Here is a 19441-nt window from a genome sequence, read left to right as displayed (position 1 = left end):
CTATGACAGCGGACTTGATGTCTAGTTCTGATGCAGGGCGAGACAACAACGCTAGGCTGAATGGATGTCGTTAGCGAAGGTTTATTTGGTGGTTAGTTGCTCATCCCTACTGCAAACTGCATAAATACGATTGTGGTACAGTGCCGTGTCTCAGAACATTTGGTTGAGGCGCTGGTCACGCCTAACGCTTTGGTGTTATGGTGATGCTATGGTCTGTGGTCTGTGCCTGATTTTGCCCTGTAAAATGGCAGATCGAGGCAATCGGGCGTATCTTGAGTCGCGTTATCACCGTCACCTCAGCTCCAAGCGCGTTTGCACTAGGCTATCGACAGTATTCTCTTCGTCTGTTTCTCCTTTCCCCTACATACAAACGTTGCACGTCAAATGTTAAGCGACAGTGCTCCATGTTCAATTGAGCAGCGATCAGCAAATAGATGGATCCAGAACCCTCTACGATGGAGAAGATCGGCCTAAACGTAACGAGGTTCGTTCGGTAATTCATTTCACACCCGCATTTGCCCTACGAAAAAACCCAATTCAGGGTATAATTCCCGTCGGCATATGAATTATCACTGTGATATTCGTACCTCTGTCTGCAAGTCTCGTGATTCATGTCTCGGTAGAGAGTGCATGGGCATCTTGGCAAATTACATCACACCTGCACTGTAACCCAACGTTGGTCCTGGTCACCATCTGCATACGAAGGAATGAAGGGGGAAACAACGTCGTACCCAGGTCCACCCTACGCAATCCCAGTCCTCTGGGTCCGGAATTGGCTCGTTAACATTCCGAGCGGATCAGCCCGTGTGGAAAAGTGCTCAATAGGTTGGATTATTACGGGCTGGACTCGAGACGAGCCCTAAAGTTGCTGATCCATGGAGTCAGAGACAAGCTTCCGTCTACCCGTTTGCACGAGCCGTGGAATGGCCGACTTGCTTGCGCTAACGGCTGTTTGACAAATGGCCCCGCGGAAGTAACATGGGAAATTGGAGATGCTGCCGTGATGATCGTGTCATTGTGAATAAGAGCCCAATGTCTTATAGCCGCCTAGTTATATTCGCAAGCAAGATGATCCGATAGAGGCGATACCCAACACCAAGTCGGTAGATGTTGGGGGCTTTGACAGCTGGCCTGAATGACTTCCTGAAGATAGAGACTGAGATACCCAACCATCGAGTCTTCAGCCGTGTTGTTCGCGAATTCGATCTAATAACTCATCTAAAAATAAACATTCATTAAACATACCGCTATCTCATGTCCAACAATCATTTCCTAATTGCAAAACCTCATGAAAATCATAATTCATCTAAGCGAACGGTAACTCCTGAGGCATACTCGTACTATCACATCCCGCAAACCTCCACCAATCCTGATGCGTCCTGACAAACAACCACCGGATAGCCACCATGGCGAGCCATGGCAACGGCGGGAAATCACCCCAGATCCCGCCCTCGAAGGTCTTATCGTGAAGAATCATAGCCAGCGGCAGGATCTCGTTGCGGTGTGATGCGCTCTTCATGCCCTGAGCGCCGAGGTCTTGTGCCACCTTTTGGAACCACGCTCCCCAGTCGCATCTGTCGGCGTATTTTTCTAGACCGACTAGGGTGTCTATCTCGTTCTCGAGGTGTGTTCGCAGGACGGGCATGAAGGAGTCGATGATACCCTTCAGCTTTTCGCCGTCTAGTTCCTCTTCTTCTTTGCGAAGTTTGTCGACGTATTCTCTGAACTTATCGAGGCCGGTATGGAAGAGATGGTGTTCTTCGATGTTGGCGTCCATGAGGCCTGGGACTCCAGCCAGTTCGTTGATCTCTGGGAATATCCGGCTTTCTTCAACATCATGATGTTCCAGCACTTCTTGGCTCCAAGACCATGCAAAATTAGCAAAGTCTGATTTATCTTTTGCAGTCCCCCGTTCAGCGACGTTAACGGCTTGAACATAAATGGCGTTGATGCCTCGAAGAAAAAGGTTGTGTACGACAGTCATTTCAGCAGCGCATTTTCTGGCTCCTTCAGCTGGTTTTTCTGGCTGTAGTGCTGGTTAGCGGGGTAAAAAGTAAAACTCAGGGTCTTGTTATGGGGCTGTACCGAGTCTCCAGACTTGGAGGCGCTGATGAGGGCAAAGGGGCCATCAACCCACGGCTTCTTAGTTTCACTCATATTTGCAGGTTGTTTCTCAGTAGGAAAAGACTTGTAGTTTCAAGGAGTGGCGCTTTGAATATAAATACTTGTATCTGAAGGCGCAGCGCAGATGCTAGACGGTAGCGCTGACGTTGGATTGCTTAGTGTATTCCCGTAAGCGGCAGATCCGTGTCGTAGGGCTGCCAATCAATCGCAAGGCATCATAATCCTGCATCTTCATTGGAGTCTTATTCTCAGGCCTTTCAAAGAACTGAGTACCGAATTGAACAGTCGTTTGCTCGGAGAATCTTTTCGTCTTTCCTCTTTGACAGTGTTCCGCTTGATGTATTGTTCTGGAATCGTTCATGAATGCTGGTACTTGAGATCTTGAGATGCCCTCGTTTTTGAAGATGACAACAGTAATCGACTGCATTTGATTGGCTGTATGTTCTTATCTAAGCGTTCCACAGCTTATCTAACCGCTGACAGAACCCACTGAGTTGGGCACCAAATCCTTCTCTACCATTTAATGGGAAAAGAAACAGGTTATCTAGACCATACACGACGGGCGCAGCATGTCAGCCAGCAGCCATCCATAAGTATTGAAAGACTTTTGACCTGATCTTGATGCAGTATTGATGCGAGACGGTGTCTGACAGGAAAAGCGGTCCTGAAGGCATAGGGTAGGCTTCACGAAATATGCGAGCTCTAGAAATTTGGTACAGAAGTAAGAGGTTTCCATTATATTTGAGATATCCCGTCGTTTATTTTGTCTAAAGTACGTTCATTAACGTATTCATGTGAGTGGTCAAATCATGTACAACGCCACATAGAATGAGACATACAACTGGTCTGTCATCCATCAAGCAATTTATCGCACAACATCATAACGCTAGGACACCACCAAACGACTCGATAAAAGCCAAAGCGTTCAGAAGCGAAAGGAGTGGACGGCGAGTTTATCCACAACAAGGTAATATTATTGGTTCAATTATCAGCTCACTTTTACGCGGTCCTTTTAATACTGTCTGTCAATGGACGCGACAGAGCTGAACGAGACACCATTTCTCGCAGAAGACGATCGGCGATGGGACAGCCAAAGACCCCTAATGGAATTAACAAAACAGGCCTCATCCCTGCGCTACAACCATGACACAAACCTTTCCCAACGACCTGGTTCTGGATACAAAAGTGGATCACCGGTATCACGAAAAACAACCCCAGAACCAACAACGCTTCGTACCGTTCTCAACTGACGATGTCCACTGCCCCGCAGCGAGTACTACCCGTCGGCAAACCTTCGTACTCTTGGCAATCGTCAGTTGTTCAATCCAGGGGATGGTGGCTAGTGCGGCGTAGTGAGCATAAGTTTGCATAAATGATTGGGGGTTTGGGGGTTGCGGCATGACTGGATATGTTATCATGTGATATTGTCTCGTGATTGAGTAAGGTCATCGCGACGGCCAGTAACATGCTGCTTGGTCCGTTCATGGAGGCGACGTTTTAGACGTGCAATACATTCATTAGGTTCCTATGTCATGATTTGGTAGAGACAGACATCCCATGTTTCCTTCAGGTCGCCGTTAGTCTAATATGGCTAGGCATTCAGACTTGGCTGTGAACCATCTGTCGCGAGCTGGTGCTTCCTCGCATTATCCTCCATACGCGCAATCCTCGAGTTCCTTTCCGCCTGCTGCTTCTTTCGCCAGAAGAACAAGCCCGCACCAGCGATCAATAAGACGCCTACCACAGAGCCAACCACAATACCAGCAATAGCTCCACCACTCAAACCGCCCTTCCCACTGCTCTTCTCCGCAGCTTCAGAACTTTCGGACGCTTCATGTAAATGGGTAGCAGTAGGGTTAGCTTCACCCGTTACACCAGCTGCTTTATCATCATCACCCGGCTCAGTAGCATTGAAGCAAGGGATTCTGAAGGTGAAATCAGCCTTTGATACGAATGTGATGTCCGCGCAGGCGTAAAAGGTTTGGTTGTGAGGAGCGTCCCAATCAGCTTTGTAGATGATCTGGAGTGTTGCGTTGTCGCCTGCTGAGACGCTGGATGGAGCGTCGGGGACTTGAACGCAGCTGTGTCCAGGGTTCAGGTCTGCGATGGACTTGTCCTCAATGAGGGTTTCGAAGTCGTTGTTCGAGGCGGGATCTTGAACGCTATTAACAATGGATGAGAGCCTAGGTGGGATGTGGACCTACCGTCTTTGTACGAGATACTGATTTTGCTGTTGTAGTAATCGTCCTGTGCAACAAGAGATATGGCACCGCCAGCTAGAGCCTCATGTTAGCAACATAACATCGAGTAAACGCTTTCGCAATGATGAAGCGAGGTAATGGATTGACATACTCAAGGGAAACTCAGTTCTATTGCCAGCATTGGCACGCGAGCCACAGGGAGCATGGTTGTCCACATCTCCCGACCAGACACGGTCTGGAGGCCACATGAAAGCGGCAGGCCCCATCTCATCATCAGTGGCACTGGCATTTGTCGGCGGAGCATCTTGACTCAAGGCGAAAGACGCCAGAGTTAGAATAAGGAGATCTTTCAACATGGCGGACAAGATGAGATGAAGAATACCTGATGGTATAATGGACATCAGTCTAGATGAGGGGAAATCTCGTTCGTGATATACTGCCAGATGCACACGCTCACCCTCCATCTTTCACATGTCTGCATGCGGGACTTTCCAACCGCCAAGCTCCTGCTACACCGTTTGACCACATTCACCGGACAAAAGTGCATTATCAGATCAAGCCTAGACATCCGATTGACTCATTCCTCAGCGTGTGTAGCGTGAATGTCACCTACCCCGGCTTATCAGATGATCAGATAAGATTTTGATGCATCCCGACGCTTTCATTGGTCCACCAAGTACGCCTCGTTTCCACCGCAACAACCAATATTGCAGGCATTAGTCCATTTTTGGCTTGAGCGATATCGGATTTGCATTTTTATCTGCATGTTGGTCGGCCTGGAGCGTTCATTCGACTTGGCATCAGGTCATGGAATTTGGAATCCGCCAATCATGCTGATCTTGGGTGAAGCCGATCCTCGGTTTGTTCGGGATGCCACGGATTAAGGTAATTAAGCATGCAAATGTCCTGTGTACGGTGCGCTTGTGGCTAGGACTGATTGAGTAACTCGTCAATTGAGACCATAGGTAATGAAGGCGGATATAAAGTCCTCGATCTGCGCTTCTCTTCTTGATCTCCTGCACCTGTCTTATCAACGCAAACTACAACTTCAAGATGCATTCCCTCGTTGCATACACTCTTTTGGCTTCAGCTACTCTTTCTCTCGCTATTGACCCTCGTTTCGAATTTCCAGACACTGTTCCCCTAGTCAAGCGTCAACAGCCTGGTACCCCTCAGTATGCATGCCACGAGGACTGTGGTATGTTTATATTCAAACTCTTGTTGAACTCAAACTAAAATCATGCCAGGTCTTTTGATCACAATCGCCCGCGAAGAAAAAGACTTTTGCGAAAGCGATGAGTGGACCGGCCACTACGATAAGTGCATGGAATGTGCAAACACTTACGGCATCTGGAAGTATTACGGTGAGGGTATAAGCAAGGTTGCTAAGCAGTGCGACCTTTCTCCCTCACCCAGCCCTTCCGGTGCTGCCGCTCAGCAATCTACGTCAGCAGAGGCAACAACGGAAGCAGAGGTCACTTCAGCCGTCGCTGAGAGCACTACCTCTATCACGACTGTCCAAGCTGCCGTGACAACACACGATGTCAGCGCTACCGAGACGCATGCTACGCCCAGCCATGATCATACTTCTGTCGACGAGATTGGTACTGTCGGAACCACTGTACGTATCACAACATTGCCCTCATTATTCAAACAATTAACCTAACTCTGAACAGGCCACCTCGACTCCCGAGCCGTCTAGTGTCCCTGTCAACAGCGCTGCCAAGCATTTTGAGCTCACCACGGCTGTGGCATTGGCATTCTTGGCTATGTTTACCCTCTACTAAGGGAACAGTGGCTCGAAGTTGAGTTTGTGGTGGCATAGGCCTTCATAATGGCAGTATGCTGAGAAAGTTCGCACGGGGCTATGGATGGTGGAGGAGACTGCGTCTTTGTTGAAAGTCTAGGAAGCTATAGATAACAGGAGCATAATATTAATAGTAGTTTCTACAATCAGTCATGAGACTTTGAATTTCATATTCTCTTGACTCCAATTGAATATGACATAAACAAAGCCGATTCTAAAAAAGTACATCCGGGCACCATAATCAGATCGCCTTAGCATATACCTACATTAGGTCTGACATGCGCCCAAAGCTTGGAGAAGATAATGTTGGGCCGGTTTGCTGCATGGCCACGTTAGCGTAAGATTCCAGCTATTCTTAAACTGAAAACTTTAGCAACAGAAATAGACCGAGTCTCGTATTCCAAGAGAGTAACGAAGACATCGAACTTGAACTTGACGACTTGGTGGATTTGGTATTCGTGTGTTTGTCATAGGTGAGGGGTTAAAGGCTCCAACGAGTCCGAGCCAACCAAACCAAACGCCTCAACAGCGGTCAGAATAGCTTTCTATTCTTGTGGAAATGACTGTTGCCAAGTCGTAGAATCATACCATCCTGGAGTGTACTTCCGCACTTCCGTCATGGTGGGCTTCAGCAAGCGGTCTGCAGTAGCGGAGCTAAAAATAACTTCGCACGCTAGACCAGATAAGATAGCGATAACACGATAACGCGATAACGAACACCCCGCGAGTCAGATTCACAGACTCCAAGGATGACGGTTTGTCGAGACACAGCAAGGTCTAACGCTGCACTCAAAGAGTCTCGGGTATCAACATGTCTATCAAGCCCAATTCAACGACCCTTGTGGATCTGGGGTCATACAAACTCGAGGTTACAGTCCACGGCCCGCCCCGCCGGGCGCACAATCCGATTGTCATCATCATTCCGGATATCGGCAGCAGCATCAAAGAATGGACAGCCGTCACCGAAATTCTCGCATGTTCCATGAGCGTTGTAAACTATGAGAGGGCAGGATATGGACAAAGTGAACCTGTCCCTGCAGGCAAACCCAGATCACCAGCCGCTCTAGCTGAGGAATTGCATCTTCTCCTACGAGCTGCCAAGATCGCACCACCTTACATCATGATCTCTCACTCTTATTCGTCTGCTATACTGCGAGAGTTCACAAAATTGAGAAATTTAGCTCAATTCAAGGGTTTTGTATTTGTGGATGCAAAATCGGATCCGAAGCTCGAAGCGAGACGATTGGGCATCGATACGCTGTATGGAGACAATCATCGCTTAAGCGACACAGCGTGGCAAGCTTTATTAGACGAAGAGGCTCGTGCGGAACATAAAGCTGCGGTTGGAAGGGAAATAGCTGAATATCAGGCGATGTCGAGTGGTGAAGAACACGAATACGGACGTGTGCCACTCATAGTTCTTCAGTCGGACGTGAATGGAGAGGAGATTTCGGACAATGGGGGGGATAAGTCTTTGTTGAAGTTGTCTGAACGTTCGAAATTACGGCCTATGATGGCTGTTGGACGAGATATTCAACTTGTAGCACCAGAATTGGTTGCTGATGCTGTGACTTGGATTTTGATGCAGTATAGATGTTAGAGAAAAATACATGTCATCCCTATAGATTTAATGAGACTTTGCTACTGATCCTTTGTGTTCAACGCGCCAACGAACACTGCCTTTTGCCCATCGAGCATTCCACTCATCTGTTCAACGTAATTCCTAGACAAAGTCTACTGAATAAAGGTACGAAACTACTACATTCTCTAGACACAGGAAAAAGTTAAATCATCTGATTCTACCATGATAAATTATTCAATCATCAAGACATGACCATATCCATCAATTGACCTTTTTAACTGTGTATTTTGGCAATTCCTTATTACTCCCGGGTAGCTTAAATGCTAACGCCATGATGATTTTGACATTTTAGTGGCGCCCGGGTGGACGATCAGTGGCTTCCCCCACGAACCGCGCGCTAACCAACCAATTTCCATAAGCGCCAACACTACGCCATTTGTTTCAGGTTTACGTTTCCGCTCGTAGAAGCTTCACTTTTATCTCAGTGTCGATCTTCAAAATTCTAAGACAATTAGGCGCTCTACAATGGTACTTTTCAGCTCGTCATGGTCTTGTCTCTTGACATGTTGTCTCGGATTTACGATGCCGTTGCTTCCGCACAAAACAGGGCATTCAACCCTCACGATTCTTTTCTTAGCATCACCCCGCTCTTGAACTGCAAACATCAGGTCTTGATTCTATAGTTATTCATACTGCATCTCGTATACTAAACAACTAATGCACAGAGTCTTTGACGTGGTGAGTTGAATTCTTCTAGATCTTCTTGGCTAGCAGAGCCTCCCCAATCATTGGATGAGAAGACCACTTGCAGGGATCATGGACCTGCATGCGCTGATCTGTTTATAGCCGCTGAGTGGCCAGACTAAAGGCTAGAGGGATAATAATAGCACACAATCACATCACCCCCAGTCCAAACACGAGCATTTCTGCAGGTTTTTTTTGTTTCTTCTGTTCTTTGACACACGAAACGTACAGTAGATGCACCTTTCAGTTGAGACATGCTGTTCATTATTAGAACGTTCCTGCAGAGCTAATGAACTACTCCATAGTTAGCAGCCTATCCTGGCCTAATGTCAGTAAAGACAGGTTATTCGTAGAGACAGGGTACAGATGTGATTGTATGGCCCGACCGCGAGACCACTTTTTGTTTGCCCACTTCACGGGCTCTCATCCATGATCGACCGCGAATCGTGCAGCCTGTATTTTTGGAAGCCCAACCTACAGCAGTCCTTTGGTAAATGACAAGGGAATATCTCCAAACCCCACTATTATCCAGCGCGTTCACCTCATCCAACCACTGACCGCCCTGTCAATCCCGTTTTGGCATCCCTGAATGACCTCACCCTGCCATCTTCACCATGCAAGCGCCCGTATTCGATGGGGACTTTCCAATTATGGACGATGCGATGGATTGACGCGCTGAGATAGATCGAACGTAGCAGTCGATCATCAACTTCAGTTTCATCTATAAAGATTCCTTTCCATCTCAGCTTTTCTTTCAATTCCTCATCAAACAACAACCAGCAAACAACTTCCACTTTCGTTTTTCCTTGGTTCTTTTTTTCCTTATTACTTCATTCGCTACAACATTCGTTGAAACATTCAAAATGAGAAGCTTCTTTCTTCTCAGCGCCGTCGCCTTTAGCGCGGCTAACGCTGGCGTTTTAGATTTCCGTCGACACCAAGTTCGAGGAAACTACGATCTGCCTCCCCAAGATGCTTACCCTCCTCCTGCCAACACTCAACCCGATGTCTATCCTCCTCCCGATGTTCCTGGCAACACTGAGCCTGCTGCGCAGGAATCCTCTCAGTATGTTCCTCCTCCTCAGCCTACCTCCGAGGTTCCCGTCATTGAAGTGACCACCTCTCCGGTTGTTGAGAAGGATACTACCAATTATGCTCCCCCTGCTGGTCCTACTGTCGTTACTACCGAGCCTGCTCCTCCTCAGTCTGCTGCTACTGAGACCAAGCCTGCCGAAGAAGAGACTCCTGGTGTTTACCCTCCTCCCGCCGACACCCCTTCTGACGCTTATCCTCCTCCCGAAGGTGTTCCCACTACTGAGGCCGGACAAGAGACTACTGCTGAAGCCCCTTCTGCTACTGGTGCCTACCCTCCTCCTGAGGGCACACCTTCATCTGAGGAAGAACAGAAGACTACCGCTGATGCTACTTCCGCTACTGATCTCTACCCTCCTCCTGCTGGAACCAAGCCTGCCGAAGACACCACTGAGGCTGAACAGGAGACTACTGCCGAGGCTACCTCTGCCACTGGTGTCTACCCTCCTCCCGAGGGTGTTCCTACCACCGAATCTGCTCAAAAGTCCACTGCTGATGCCACTACCGATGCTGCCACTGCTGGTGTGACTACAGCAACCGACTTGTACCCTCCTCCCGCTGGAACCAAGCCTGCCGAGGATACCACCGAGACTCTCACTCCTACCTACGAGTACACTCCTCCCGAGAGCACCGATGTGACCAAGAAGGGATCCACTGTTGTCGGCAGCTCCACCGATGCCTATCCTCCTCCCGAGGGTACCGTCACCGAGTCGGCACCCGAGGGCACTACCACTGAGGCTTCCAACGAGACCACCAAGGATGCCCAGCCCACTACCGTCGAGTCCGAGAGTGCCTCTACCACTGAGTGGACTACCTCAACTGTCTACACCACCAACGTCTACACTGTGACATCTTGCCCTCCTGAGATCCCCGACTGCCCCAACAACCAGCACGTCACTACCGAGACCGTCGCTGTGTCTACTACTATCTGCCCTGTCACTGAGAAGGGTGAGACTCCTGTTTCTACTCCCGAGTACCAGGTTCCTGGATCCACCGAGAAGCAAGACACTGAGACTGCTACTGCTTCTGTCCCCGTTGAGACTGAGACTAAGAAGGTCCCTGAGCCGACTACTCCTGGTGCTTATCCTCCTCCCGAGGGCAACACCGAGACCGGTACTGTTTCTCTGCCTGTTGAGACTGAGACCGAGAAGGTTCCTGAGCAGTCTTCCACTGGTGTTTACCCTCCTCCTGCCCAGTCTACCACCGAGGGTGCCGAGACTGAGACTGAGAAGGTCCCCGAGGTTACTGAGACTGCTACTCCCTCTGGTGCTTACCCTCCTCCCGAGGGTACCGTTTCTGTTCCTGCTGAGACCGAGACCGTTCCCGCCGAGACTGAGACCAAGACCCTCCCTGGCGAGACCGAGACTGCTCCCGCTGCTGGATCTACTCAACCCGCTGAGTCCTCCACCAGTGTCTACCCTCCTCCCAAGCCCCACACTGAGACCGTCGGTACCGAGACCGAGAAGCCCAGCGAGACCCAGCCCGCCATCGAGACAACCAGCGAGTGGACCACTTCAACTGTCTACACGACTGCTGTCCGCACCATCACTGATTGCCCTCCCGAGGTTCCTGACTGCCCTAACAACAACCGCGTCACGACTGAGACCATCGCTATCTCGACTACTGTTTGCCCTGTTACTGAAGCTCAGCCTACCAAGCCTGTGACTGGCACCGAGGATAAGCCCGCTACCGAGACTGTCCCTGCTACCGAGGAGCAACCTACCAAGCCCGCTACTGAGACTGGTGACAAGCCTGCCACTGAGACCGAGGCCTCTACTCTTCCCGCTACCGAGACCGGCGACAAGCCCGCTACCGAGACTGTTCCTGCTACTACTGAGTCTGAGGAGCAGCCTACCAAGCCCGTCACCAACCACGAGGGATCCACCAAGCCCGCGACCGAGGAGCAACCCACCGAGACCGAGACCATCTCTGCTACCACCGATGGCAACAAGTACCCCGTCCCCACCGAGAGCGGAGCTGTCTCTACCCACCCTGTCACCGGCACCGAGGACCAGCCCGCTCCTACCGAGTCCGCTAGCACCACTGAGATGACTACCTCAACCATCTACACCACCAACGTGCGCACAATCACCTCTTGTGCTCCCGATGTGCCTGACTGTCCCGTTGGCCCTCACGTCACCACCGAGACTATTGCTATCTCTACCACTGTCTGCCCCGTCACTGAGATCATTCCTCCTGTTACCAAGGTCATCATTACTGAGAACGGATCTACCAAGACCATTGCTACGACTGAGGTTGTGACCAAGCCTGCTACCGAGGAGAAGCCTACTGAGACTGTCCCTGCCACCGAGGAGCACCCCACCGAAACCGTCCCTGCTACTGAGACTAAGCCCGCTACCAAGCCTGTCACCGGAGGCCAGACCGAAGCTGGATCTACTCAGCCCGCTGTTCCCTCTACCACTGAGTGGACCACCTCAACTGTTTACACCACTAACGTTCGCACCGTTACCTCTTGCGCGCCTGATGTTCCCGACTGCCCAGTTACTCCTCATGTCACCACTGAGACCATCGCTGTTTCCACTACCATCTGCCCTGTTACCGAGCAGCAGACTAAGCCTCACGTCACTGAGCCCAAGCCCACTGAGCCCAAGCCCACCGAGCCCAAGCCTACCGAGCCTCATGTCACCGAGCCAGCAGCTAAGACTACCGGTTACACCACCTCCACTGTCTACACTACCAGTGTCCGAACCGTCACTACCTGCGGCCCCGAGGTTCCCGACTGCTCTCCTACTCCTCATGTTGTCACCGAGACTATTGCTATCTCCACCACCGTCTGCCCCGTCACTGAGGAACAGACTGCTCCTACTCAGCCTGCTGGCGAGCAGCCCGAGCAGCCCGAGCAACCTGGAAAGCCTGGCAAGCCCAATGAGCCTGCTCCTAGCAAGCCCGCCGGCGGCAACCCTCCTCACCCCATCTCAACTCAGGTCGTCACAACTGGTTACTCCACCTCCACCGTCTACACAACGGCCGTCCGCACTGTCACTGCTTGCGCCCCTGGTACTCCCAACTGCAACGGTGAGGGCCCTCACATCGTCACCGAGACCATCGCTCTCTCCACCACTATCTGCCCCGTGACCGAAACCCAAGTCATTCACGCTCCCATGACTTCCACTCTTTACACCACCAAGTACTTCACCGTCAGTGCTTGCCCTCCCTCTGTCAAGGACTGCCCTTACGGTCAAGTCACCTCCCAAGTCTACGCCACAGCCACCACCGAGGTCCAGCCTCCTCCCAGCAACTACGTCCCTCCTGTCGTGGCTACTTCCTACCTCGGCCACGGCAACCAGACCTCTACCTACTACCACACCCCTACCAAGCTGTACGAGACTCCTGTGCACACTCCTAAGCCCATCAAGACTACTCAGTCTGTTGAGACCTCTTTCGTTACCAGTGCTTCCGCGAAGACCACTGCTGGCTACTATCCTCCTCCTCCCTACTAAGCATCATGAGTCTGGAACCTTGATGTTATCAATGCACATATCTAGAATGACATATTATTACGATTTGTATGAACTTGCTTTTGTATTTAGATTTCTGTTTTGGTTTTGTTATGAAAAGAATTAGCTTAGATAGCAATAGTGTCTATACGACAATACATGTTTCCTTCAAGACATCTTCATCTGCACTCATGAATCGTGACTGAATGTGCATGTGGTGACTTCTGCGATTGGTATCTGGATGTCTCACCATCGGCCAAGAGCCGCTCACTTTTCGGATGAAAGTTCCGTTCCCCAGAAAGGCAGGTAGAGACAAGTTCTATTGTTAGACAAGAGTGATGAAACGAATAAGCGCCGAATGACTTGAGCATGTGACATCTTTCTGAAGAGCCAGGCGGGCGAATAAGTTCTAACACCGAGTCATACCTTGTAGTTTCAATCTCAATGTTTGACTCAGATACTCAAGGTCTTCCAACTCGGCGAGCAACCCACCTTCTAAATGTGGCGGCCAAGATCAGTCCGGGGACTGCAACCCCGAATGTCGTTATGTTAATCCCACCGAGCTCATTGGTAGCTGCAGCTGCAGACCGGATAACTATCTCCGTTCTCCGCTAACCTGATGCATGTCATGTAACCAAAACGATTCTTTGCATATGTGCAAGTCTCAAAAGCCCGGATCTCATTGGTATCGGGTGTATGACGGGATAAGTGTGATTTGCTGTTGGATCGTCATTATTGTAGATAAGGGAGATAATGCAGATGTTCCATGCGACATCCAACTGAGGCCCAGCACCCTTTATGTATGCGTGAAGCTCTAAACAGAATATCTTGGTTCTAGACATGGAGGCTAAACAGAAAGGAACGAGAAATTGCAAACAGTCGTGCATACAGCATGAAGATGAACTATGCTATTGGTCTGTCGCCCATGAGGTTCAGTGTGGGTGTGGTGTGTGTTGATAACAAATAATGCTGACTGATTTATAAGTCTACTGCTCGCCAGCCACTTAATAAGTACTCTGGAACGCCCTCCGAGCCCATTCATACCACTAGTGAAAGACGGACGTTTCATCACGGCGCAAAATGGACTTTCTCAATCTCTCAACCGTCAAGACCCCTAGCGGCATCGCCATATCCCTTTTAGCCTTTCTAACAACATGGTACCTCACAACCTCCATCATCTCATACCGCCGCCTCCGCCACATCCCAGGTCCATTCCTCGCGCGCTTCAGCTACCTCTGGGTAGGCTACACCGCATACAAAGGGAAACAACACCAAGTCTTCACGGCCCTCGACAAAAAGTACGGCTCACTCGTCCGCATTGGCCCAGAGGTTCTCCTCACTTCAGATGTAGAATTTGTAAAGCGCATGTCTGCGACAAAGAGTACTTACGGGAAGGGCTCGTGGGCCGATGGTATTCGGTTCAACCCTTATCATGAGACTATGTTTGCTACACGTGATCCGAAGGAGCACGATAGGGTTAAAGCAAAGCTCACGCCTGCTTATAGCGGAAGAGATACACCAAACCTCGAGGAGGCTGTTGATGAGCAGGTTATGAGTCTGATTTCGCTTATCCGGAGGCGGTACCTGTCCGACCCTGCTGCGGGCGATTTTCGGACTCTGCCTCTTATTGATGTTGTTTTTTATTTCGCGATGGACGTTATTTCCAAGGTGGCGCTAGACACGGAGTTTGGATGCTGCGCGACAAATTCGGATCCGTATAAATTCTACAAAGGGTTGGCTGAGCATATGCCTGTTATGGCGCTGACAACTGATGTGCCTTGGATACGAGCAATCATGTACTCTTCTACCTTCTTGAAGTACTTCGGTCCACAGGAAACTGACCCGAACGGGATTGGACCTATGATGAAGTAGGTGATCTCCGAAATGATGTACGCGTGCTAATAATCCGTGTGAAGGGTCACAAATGAGAACGTTCGAGAACATTACAAACAGGACGAAAACGAGAAGGTGGACATGTTGGTGAGTATCAGCGATTACAACACAGACGACTTCAAATTCTTTGCTAACATTGCGCAGAGTTCCTTCAAAGCTCATGGCTTACCCGAAGGTGATGCCATGTCCGAAGCACTCTTCATGTTCATCGCAGGATCTGACACTACAGCATCGGCTATCCGTGTGACCATGCTTTATGTTATGTCTACACCTCGCGTCTACCAGAAGCTCAAAGACGAGATTCGCACCGCTATACGGGAAGGACGGGCGTCTGATCCCATCACTGCTGCGGAGTCGCGAGAGCTACCTTATCTCCAGGTTGGTGCATACTTATAGACTGTCGAGTCTAACGCCATTAATCATGGGGTTTATAGGCAGTCATCTATGAAGGTCTCCGCATGCGACCAGTAACAACAGGCCAACAAGCCAAACAAGTACCTCCAGGCGGCGACACTGTCAACGGAGTCTTCATTCCAGGCGGAACATCCATCGCAGTCAATTTCTCAGCCATCCTTGCTTCAAAAGAATTCTTCGGTCCTGATGCCGACGTTTTCCGACCAGAGCGCTTCATCGGTCTTTCAGGCCCGGACCTCGCCGAGATGCGTCGTAATGTTGAGATGAACTTTGGTAATGGGCGATGGATGTGTGCTGGAAAGCCTTTGGCTTTTATGGAGTTACAAAAGGTTTACTTTGAGGTAAGATAACAACCTATCATGATTACGGGTGCTGATATATGATTTGCAGTTGCTCCGAGTGTTTGACTTTCAGCTTCTCGAGCCGCTCAGGCCAATGGTTTCTGAGAGTTATGCACTGTTTCGGGATTATGGACTTAAGGTCCGAGTGACAGCGGCAGAGGATATGGATTGAAGATAAGAATCTGTTGTACGAGTACCAAGTACCGATGTTTCTACCCGCTGTCCATGCAAACCAAGTTTCTTTGTTCCCTATCCCCACGCGCCTCAGATCGATCAGCCGCAAGCCATCTTCATTCTCCAGTCTCATGACTTGCCACATAACTCTTTGTCCCAGTGTCATGGTCATGCGGTGACATTAATCTGACAAATGCCGATCCCATACCTGGGTCATAAAGTAACACAAACTACTCTGAGGCTTGAGCTAAAACTCGTTATCCAGTAATCTGTAGCGGAGTTACGAGTTTGGGGTGAGACAATTACTCTTGGTTGAACAAAGAAGTGACGTTGGTGATAGATACTGGGGTTGTACAAGAGTGGTGATAACGTATACAGATGGACCCGTCGGTCTATACATACCATTGGAAGTCCAAGTGTCTGGGTCCTACCCCTCCTCTACTCGAGGTGATTGAGTTTGTAATCTGAACTGTAGTTCTGTTCATGAGACTTTACAAAGACGTGTCTGCACCGGATTGAACAGCAAGGTGAACTCAATTTACACTGACCACCTGTCAAGTTTCTTTGTTATAACACCCCTCAATCCCCTTTCAACACTGACCATCAACCCATTCCCATCCCATCACAGCCAAAATGTCGACCATGGACAGCATCTTCGCGGGCTACGCCCAGCGCCAGTCCGCCTTCCAAGCAAGCGACAACATCTTCACAAAAGGCATAGTCTGGATCGAAGGCTCCCTCGTCCCCCTCCACGAAGCCCGCATTCCCATCATGGACCAAGGTTTCATGCATGGCGACTTGACCTACGACGTCCCTGCCGTTTGGGACGGTCGCTTTTTCCGTCTAGACGAACATCTTGATCGTCTTGAGGCGAGCGTCAAGAAGATGCGCTTACAATTTCCCATTCCTCGTGACGAGATTAGAAGCACCCTTCTGGAGATGCTTGCTAAGAGTGGGATTAAGGATGCTTTCGTTGAGATCATCGTCACAAGGGGCAATAAACCTGTGAGGGAGACGACTCCTGGAGAGGTCCTCCAGAACCATCTTTACTTGCTTGTCCTTCCGTATGTTTGGGTCATGAAACCTGAGATGCAGTACCATGGAGGAACTGCTGTCATCGCCCGTACCGTTCGTCGTATCCCTCCTGGCTCAATGGATCCTACCATTAAGAACCTCCAATGGAACGACTTCACCCGCGGTATGTTCGAAGCCTACGACCGAGGAGCCCAATACCCCTTCCTGACCGACGGTGACACCAACATCACCGAGGGCTCAGGCTTCAACGTGGTCTTCGTCAAAGACAACGTTCTCTACCACCCATCCCGAGGAGTACTACAGGGCATCACCCGAAAGAGTGTCATCGATGCGTCCAATCATTGCGGCTATGAGACTCGTATCGAGCATGTCCCTGTCCAGCTGGTTTACGATGCTGATGAGATCTTCATGTGTACTACTGCTGGAGGAATCATGCCTATCACTACTTTGGATGGGAAGCCTGTCAAGGATGGAAAGGTTGGACCTAAGACGAAGGCTATTTGGGATCGGTATTGGGCTATGCATTGGGAGGATGAGTTCAGCTTCAAGGTTGAGTACCAGAAGACGAAGCTGTAGTCAATCGGGGTTGATGTCTTGTATGATCACTCAGATTGTTCTCTGCATAACGAAGTTATAATTTGACTTGTATGCCTTTCACGCCTTTTCCTCAATTAATAATTTGGTCACTGAGACGAAAACATCAGGTGCTTGTCTTGTTCAAGGTGTGCAGCGGGGGTTGTGTTACGCTCCAACAAAGAAGGCGGGGAAATGCCAGGAGGATAAGACGCGCCCTGTAGACGACATCCAATTTGCCCGCTTACAAACCACCGAGATACAAATAAAGAGTGTGACCCTTGAAATGCGATGATTGATTTGTAATTTATTCATTCGAATAACGAAATTATAGCTGTTTTGGTCGCCGTTTTACTTGGAGCTGAATTGCATGACGTAACGCTAAACTCCATGCAACATCCCCTCAGTGGCGTGACACGATATAATAACTACCCTTATAACCTCCATCACAGCACTTCATTCTGCATAACTCAACAAGCAGAAACGCGATATCAAAGGAGACATTCATTTCAACCTCTGAATTTTGATACCTCTCCCAAGCTTCAATCACCTCGATACTCTATCAACTTCAACATGGCCGACAGCTACGCACAAATCCCCGCTGGCGCTCAGGCCCAGCCAAAGCCTTACCACGTCTCAATTGAAGATGAAAAGGTTGAGGAGCTCAAACTGCTTGTCAAGCTGGGCAAGATCGCACCACCTACCTACGAATCTACGCAGAAGGAACACAACTACGGTATCACGCACCAATGGCTCACTGATGCCAAAGCTGCTTGGATGAAGTTTGACTGGTAAGTCATGGACAATGCTACAGCCTGTTCCAGTGGCTAATGATTATAACAGGCGAACTGCTGAAAAGCATATCAACTCATTCAATCACTGGACCGTACCCATCAAGGACGAAGCAGGCGATTTCGATATTCACTTCACAGGCCTGTTCTCGACCAAGCCGGATGCTGTTCCTGTCGCATTACTCCATGGCTGGCCAGGCAGCTTCCTCGAGTTTCTCAAGATTCTCTCGATTCTCAAGGAACGATATACTCCCGAGACGCTTCCTTTCCACGTTATTGTCCCGTCTCTGCCTGGCTATGCCTTTTCGAGCAAGCCTCCTCTGGACAGAGACTTCCGCGTTGAGGATATTGCCCGCATTGTTAATACTCTTATGGTTCAGCTGGGCTTTGGTAGTGGATATGTTGCTCAGGGTGGAGATATTGGTAGCAGAGTTGCTCGAGTGCTCGCTGTTAGCCACGAGGAGTGCAAAGGTATGTGACGTCCCAAATCGCCTGCTTTTGCTATTGCAAGAGACACTGACACTGTAACAGCCGCCCATCTCAACTTTTGCATCATGCAAGAACCCTCCAACGCATCAGGTGAAATCACACCAGCCGAAAAGAAAGGCTTGGCCCGCGCTGAAGAATTCCAAACCCGCGGCTCAGCATACGCTCTCTTCCACGCCACCAAGCCTAGCACAATCGGGTTTGTTCTCTCGTCCTCCCCAATCGCGCTTCTATCCTGGTTCGGCGAGAAATTCCTGCACTGGACAGACGAAGATCCACCCATGGAAGAAATCCTCACCTCAGTATCCCTCTACTGGTTCACTGACTCGTTCCCTACATCCATCTACCCATACCGTCAGCGTTTCGCGCCTGGCACGGGAGGTTCACATGATGGGCCGGATTGGAAGATTACCAAGCCTTTGGGATATAGTTGGTTTCCGGAGGAGCTTGCGCCGATTCCTACTGCTTGGGTTGAGACGACGGGAAATTTGGTGTTTTCTAGACGGCATGAGAGTGGTGGGCATTTTGCGGCGCTGGAGAAGCCCGAGGATTTGTTGAAGGACTTTGAAGATTTTGTGAAGCAGATTTCTGATGATGGGAGTTTGAAGGTCTGAAAATCATTTTTTCAGATAGGATGATTGAAGTCTAAGGGTATAGTTTTCCACGGCTCGCACCCTTATCGGCTTCTCAGTTTATGATATTCATGATGGTAGATTCACAAGTCAA

The 19441-nt window shown here is 49.7% G+C and overlaps 7 protein-coding genes across 7 annotated transcripts; 5 read left to right on the top strand and 2 right to left on the bottom strand.

Annotated features, from left to right (window-relative positions):
* Window positions 1–1141: 1141 nt before the first annotated feature.
* Window positions 1142–2176, bottom strand: B0J16DRAFT_330264 (uncharacterized protein). Its single transcript, XM_046126433.1, has 2 exons — window positions 2086–2176; window positions 1142–2026 (listed from the first exon to the last, which is right to left on the bottom strand). The coding sequence occupies exons 1-2, from the start codon at window positions 2155–2157 to the stop codon at window positions 1307–1309; spliced, it is 792 nt and encodes a 263-aa protein (XP_045989972.1). The 5' UTR covers window positions 2158–2176; the 3' UTR covers window positions 1142–1306.
* A 1539-nt stretch (window positions 2177–3715) lies between these two features.
* B0J16DRAFT_378774 (uncharacterized protein) lies at window positions 3716–4681 on the bottom strand (the record flags this gene model as incomplete). The annotated part of the gene is made up of 3 exons (XM_046130946.1): window positions 3716–4278; window positions 4329–4400; window positions 4477–4681. 3 exons carry the CDS (start codon window positions 4679–4681, stop codon window positions 3716–3718), a joined length of 840 nt encoding a protein of 279 aa, XP_045989971.1.
* Window positions 4682–5378: 697 nt separating this feature from the next.
* On the top strand, window positions 5379–6112 carry B0J16DRAFT_314641 (uncharacterized protein; the record flags this gene model as incomplete). The annotated part of the gene is made up of 3 exons (XM_046125202.1): window positions 5379–5523; window positions 5573–5946; window positions 6002–6112. 3 exons carry the CDS (start codon window positions 5379–5381, stop codon window positions 6110–6112), a joined length of 630 nt encoding a protein of 209 aa, XP_045989970.1.
* A 773-nt stretch (window positions 6113–6885) lies between these two features.
* B0J16DRAFT_330248 (uncharacterized protein) lies at window positions 6886–7751 on the top strand. Its single transcript, XM_046126432.1, has one exon. The coding sequence runs from the start codon at window positions 6944–6946 to the stop codon at window positions 7730–7732; it is 789 nt and encodes a 262-aa protein (XP_045989969.1). The 5' UTR covers window positions 6886–6943; the 3' UTR covers window positions 7733–7751.
* A 6337-nt stretch (window positions 7752–14088) lies between these two features.
* Window positions 14089–16036, top strand: B0J16DRAFT_367433 (cytochrome P450; the record flags this gene model as incomplete). Its single annotated transcript, XM_046130129.1, has 5 exons — window positions 14089–14876; window positions 14925–14988; window positions 15046–15279; window positions 15336–15656; window positions 15706–16036. The coding sequence occupies 5 exons, from the start codon at window positions 14089–14091 to the stop codon at window positions 15826–15828; spliced, it is 1530 nt and encodes a 509-aa protein (XP_045989968.1). The 3' UTR covers window positions 15829–16036.
* A 412-nt stretch (window positions 16037–16448) lies between these two features.
* On the top strand, window positions 16449–17446 carry B0J16DRAFT_330243 (aminotransferase). The gene has a single exon (XM_046126431.1). The coding sequence runs from the start codon at window positions 16464–16466 to the stop codon at window positions 17439–17441; it is 978 nt and encodes a 325-aa protein (XP_045989967.1). The 5' UTR covers window positions 16449–16463; the 3' UTR covers window positions 17442–17446.
* Window positions 17447–18011: 565 nt separating this feature from the next.
* On the top strand, window positions 18012–19329 carry B0J16DRAFT_378768 (Alpha/Beta hydrolase protein; the record flags this gene model as incomplete). Its single annotated transcript, XM_046130945.1, has 3 exons — window positions 18012–18229; window positions 18282–18700; window positions 18761–19329. The coding sequence occupies 3 exons, from the start codon at window positions 18012–18014 to the stop codon at window positions 19327–19329; spliced, it is 1206 nt and encodes a 401-aa protein (XP_045989966.1).
* Window positions 19330–19441: the final 112 nt, after the last annotated feature.

This window comes from Fusarium flagelliforme, assembly GCF_020744385.1.
Source record: "Fusarium flagelliforme strain FIESC 12 MPI-CAGE-AA-0113 chromosome Unknown B0J16scaffold_1, whole genome shotgun sequence".
Taxonomy (NCBI): Eukaryota; Fungi; Ascomycota; class Sordariomycetes; order Hypocreales; family Nectriaceae; genus Fusarium; species Fusarium flagelliforme.
Note: the sequence above shows the minus strand (reverse complement) of the source record. Positions and strands in the feature narration are given on the sequence as shown.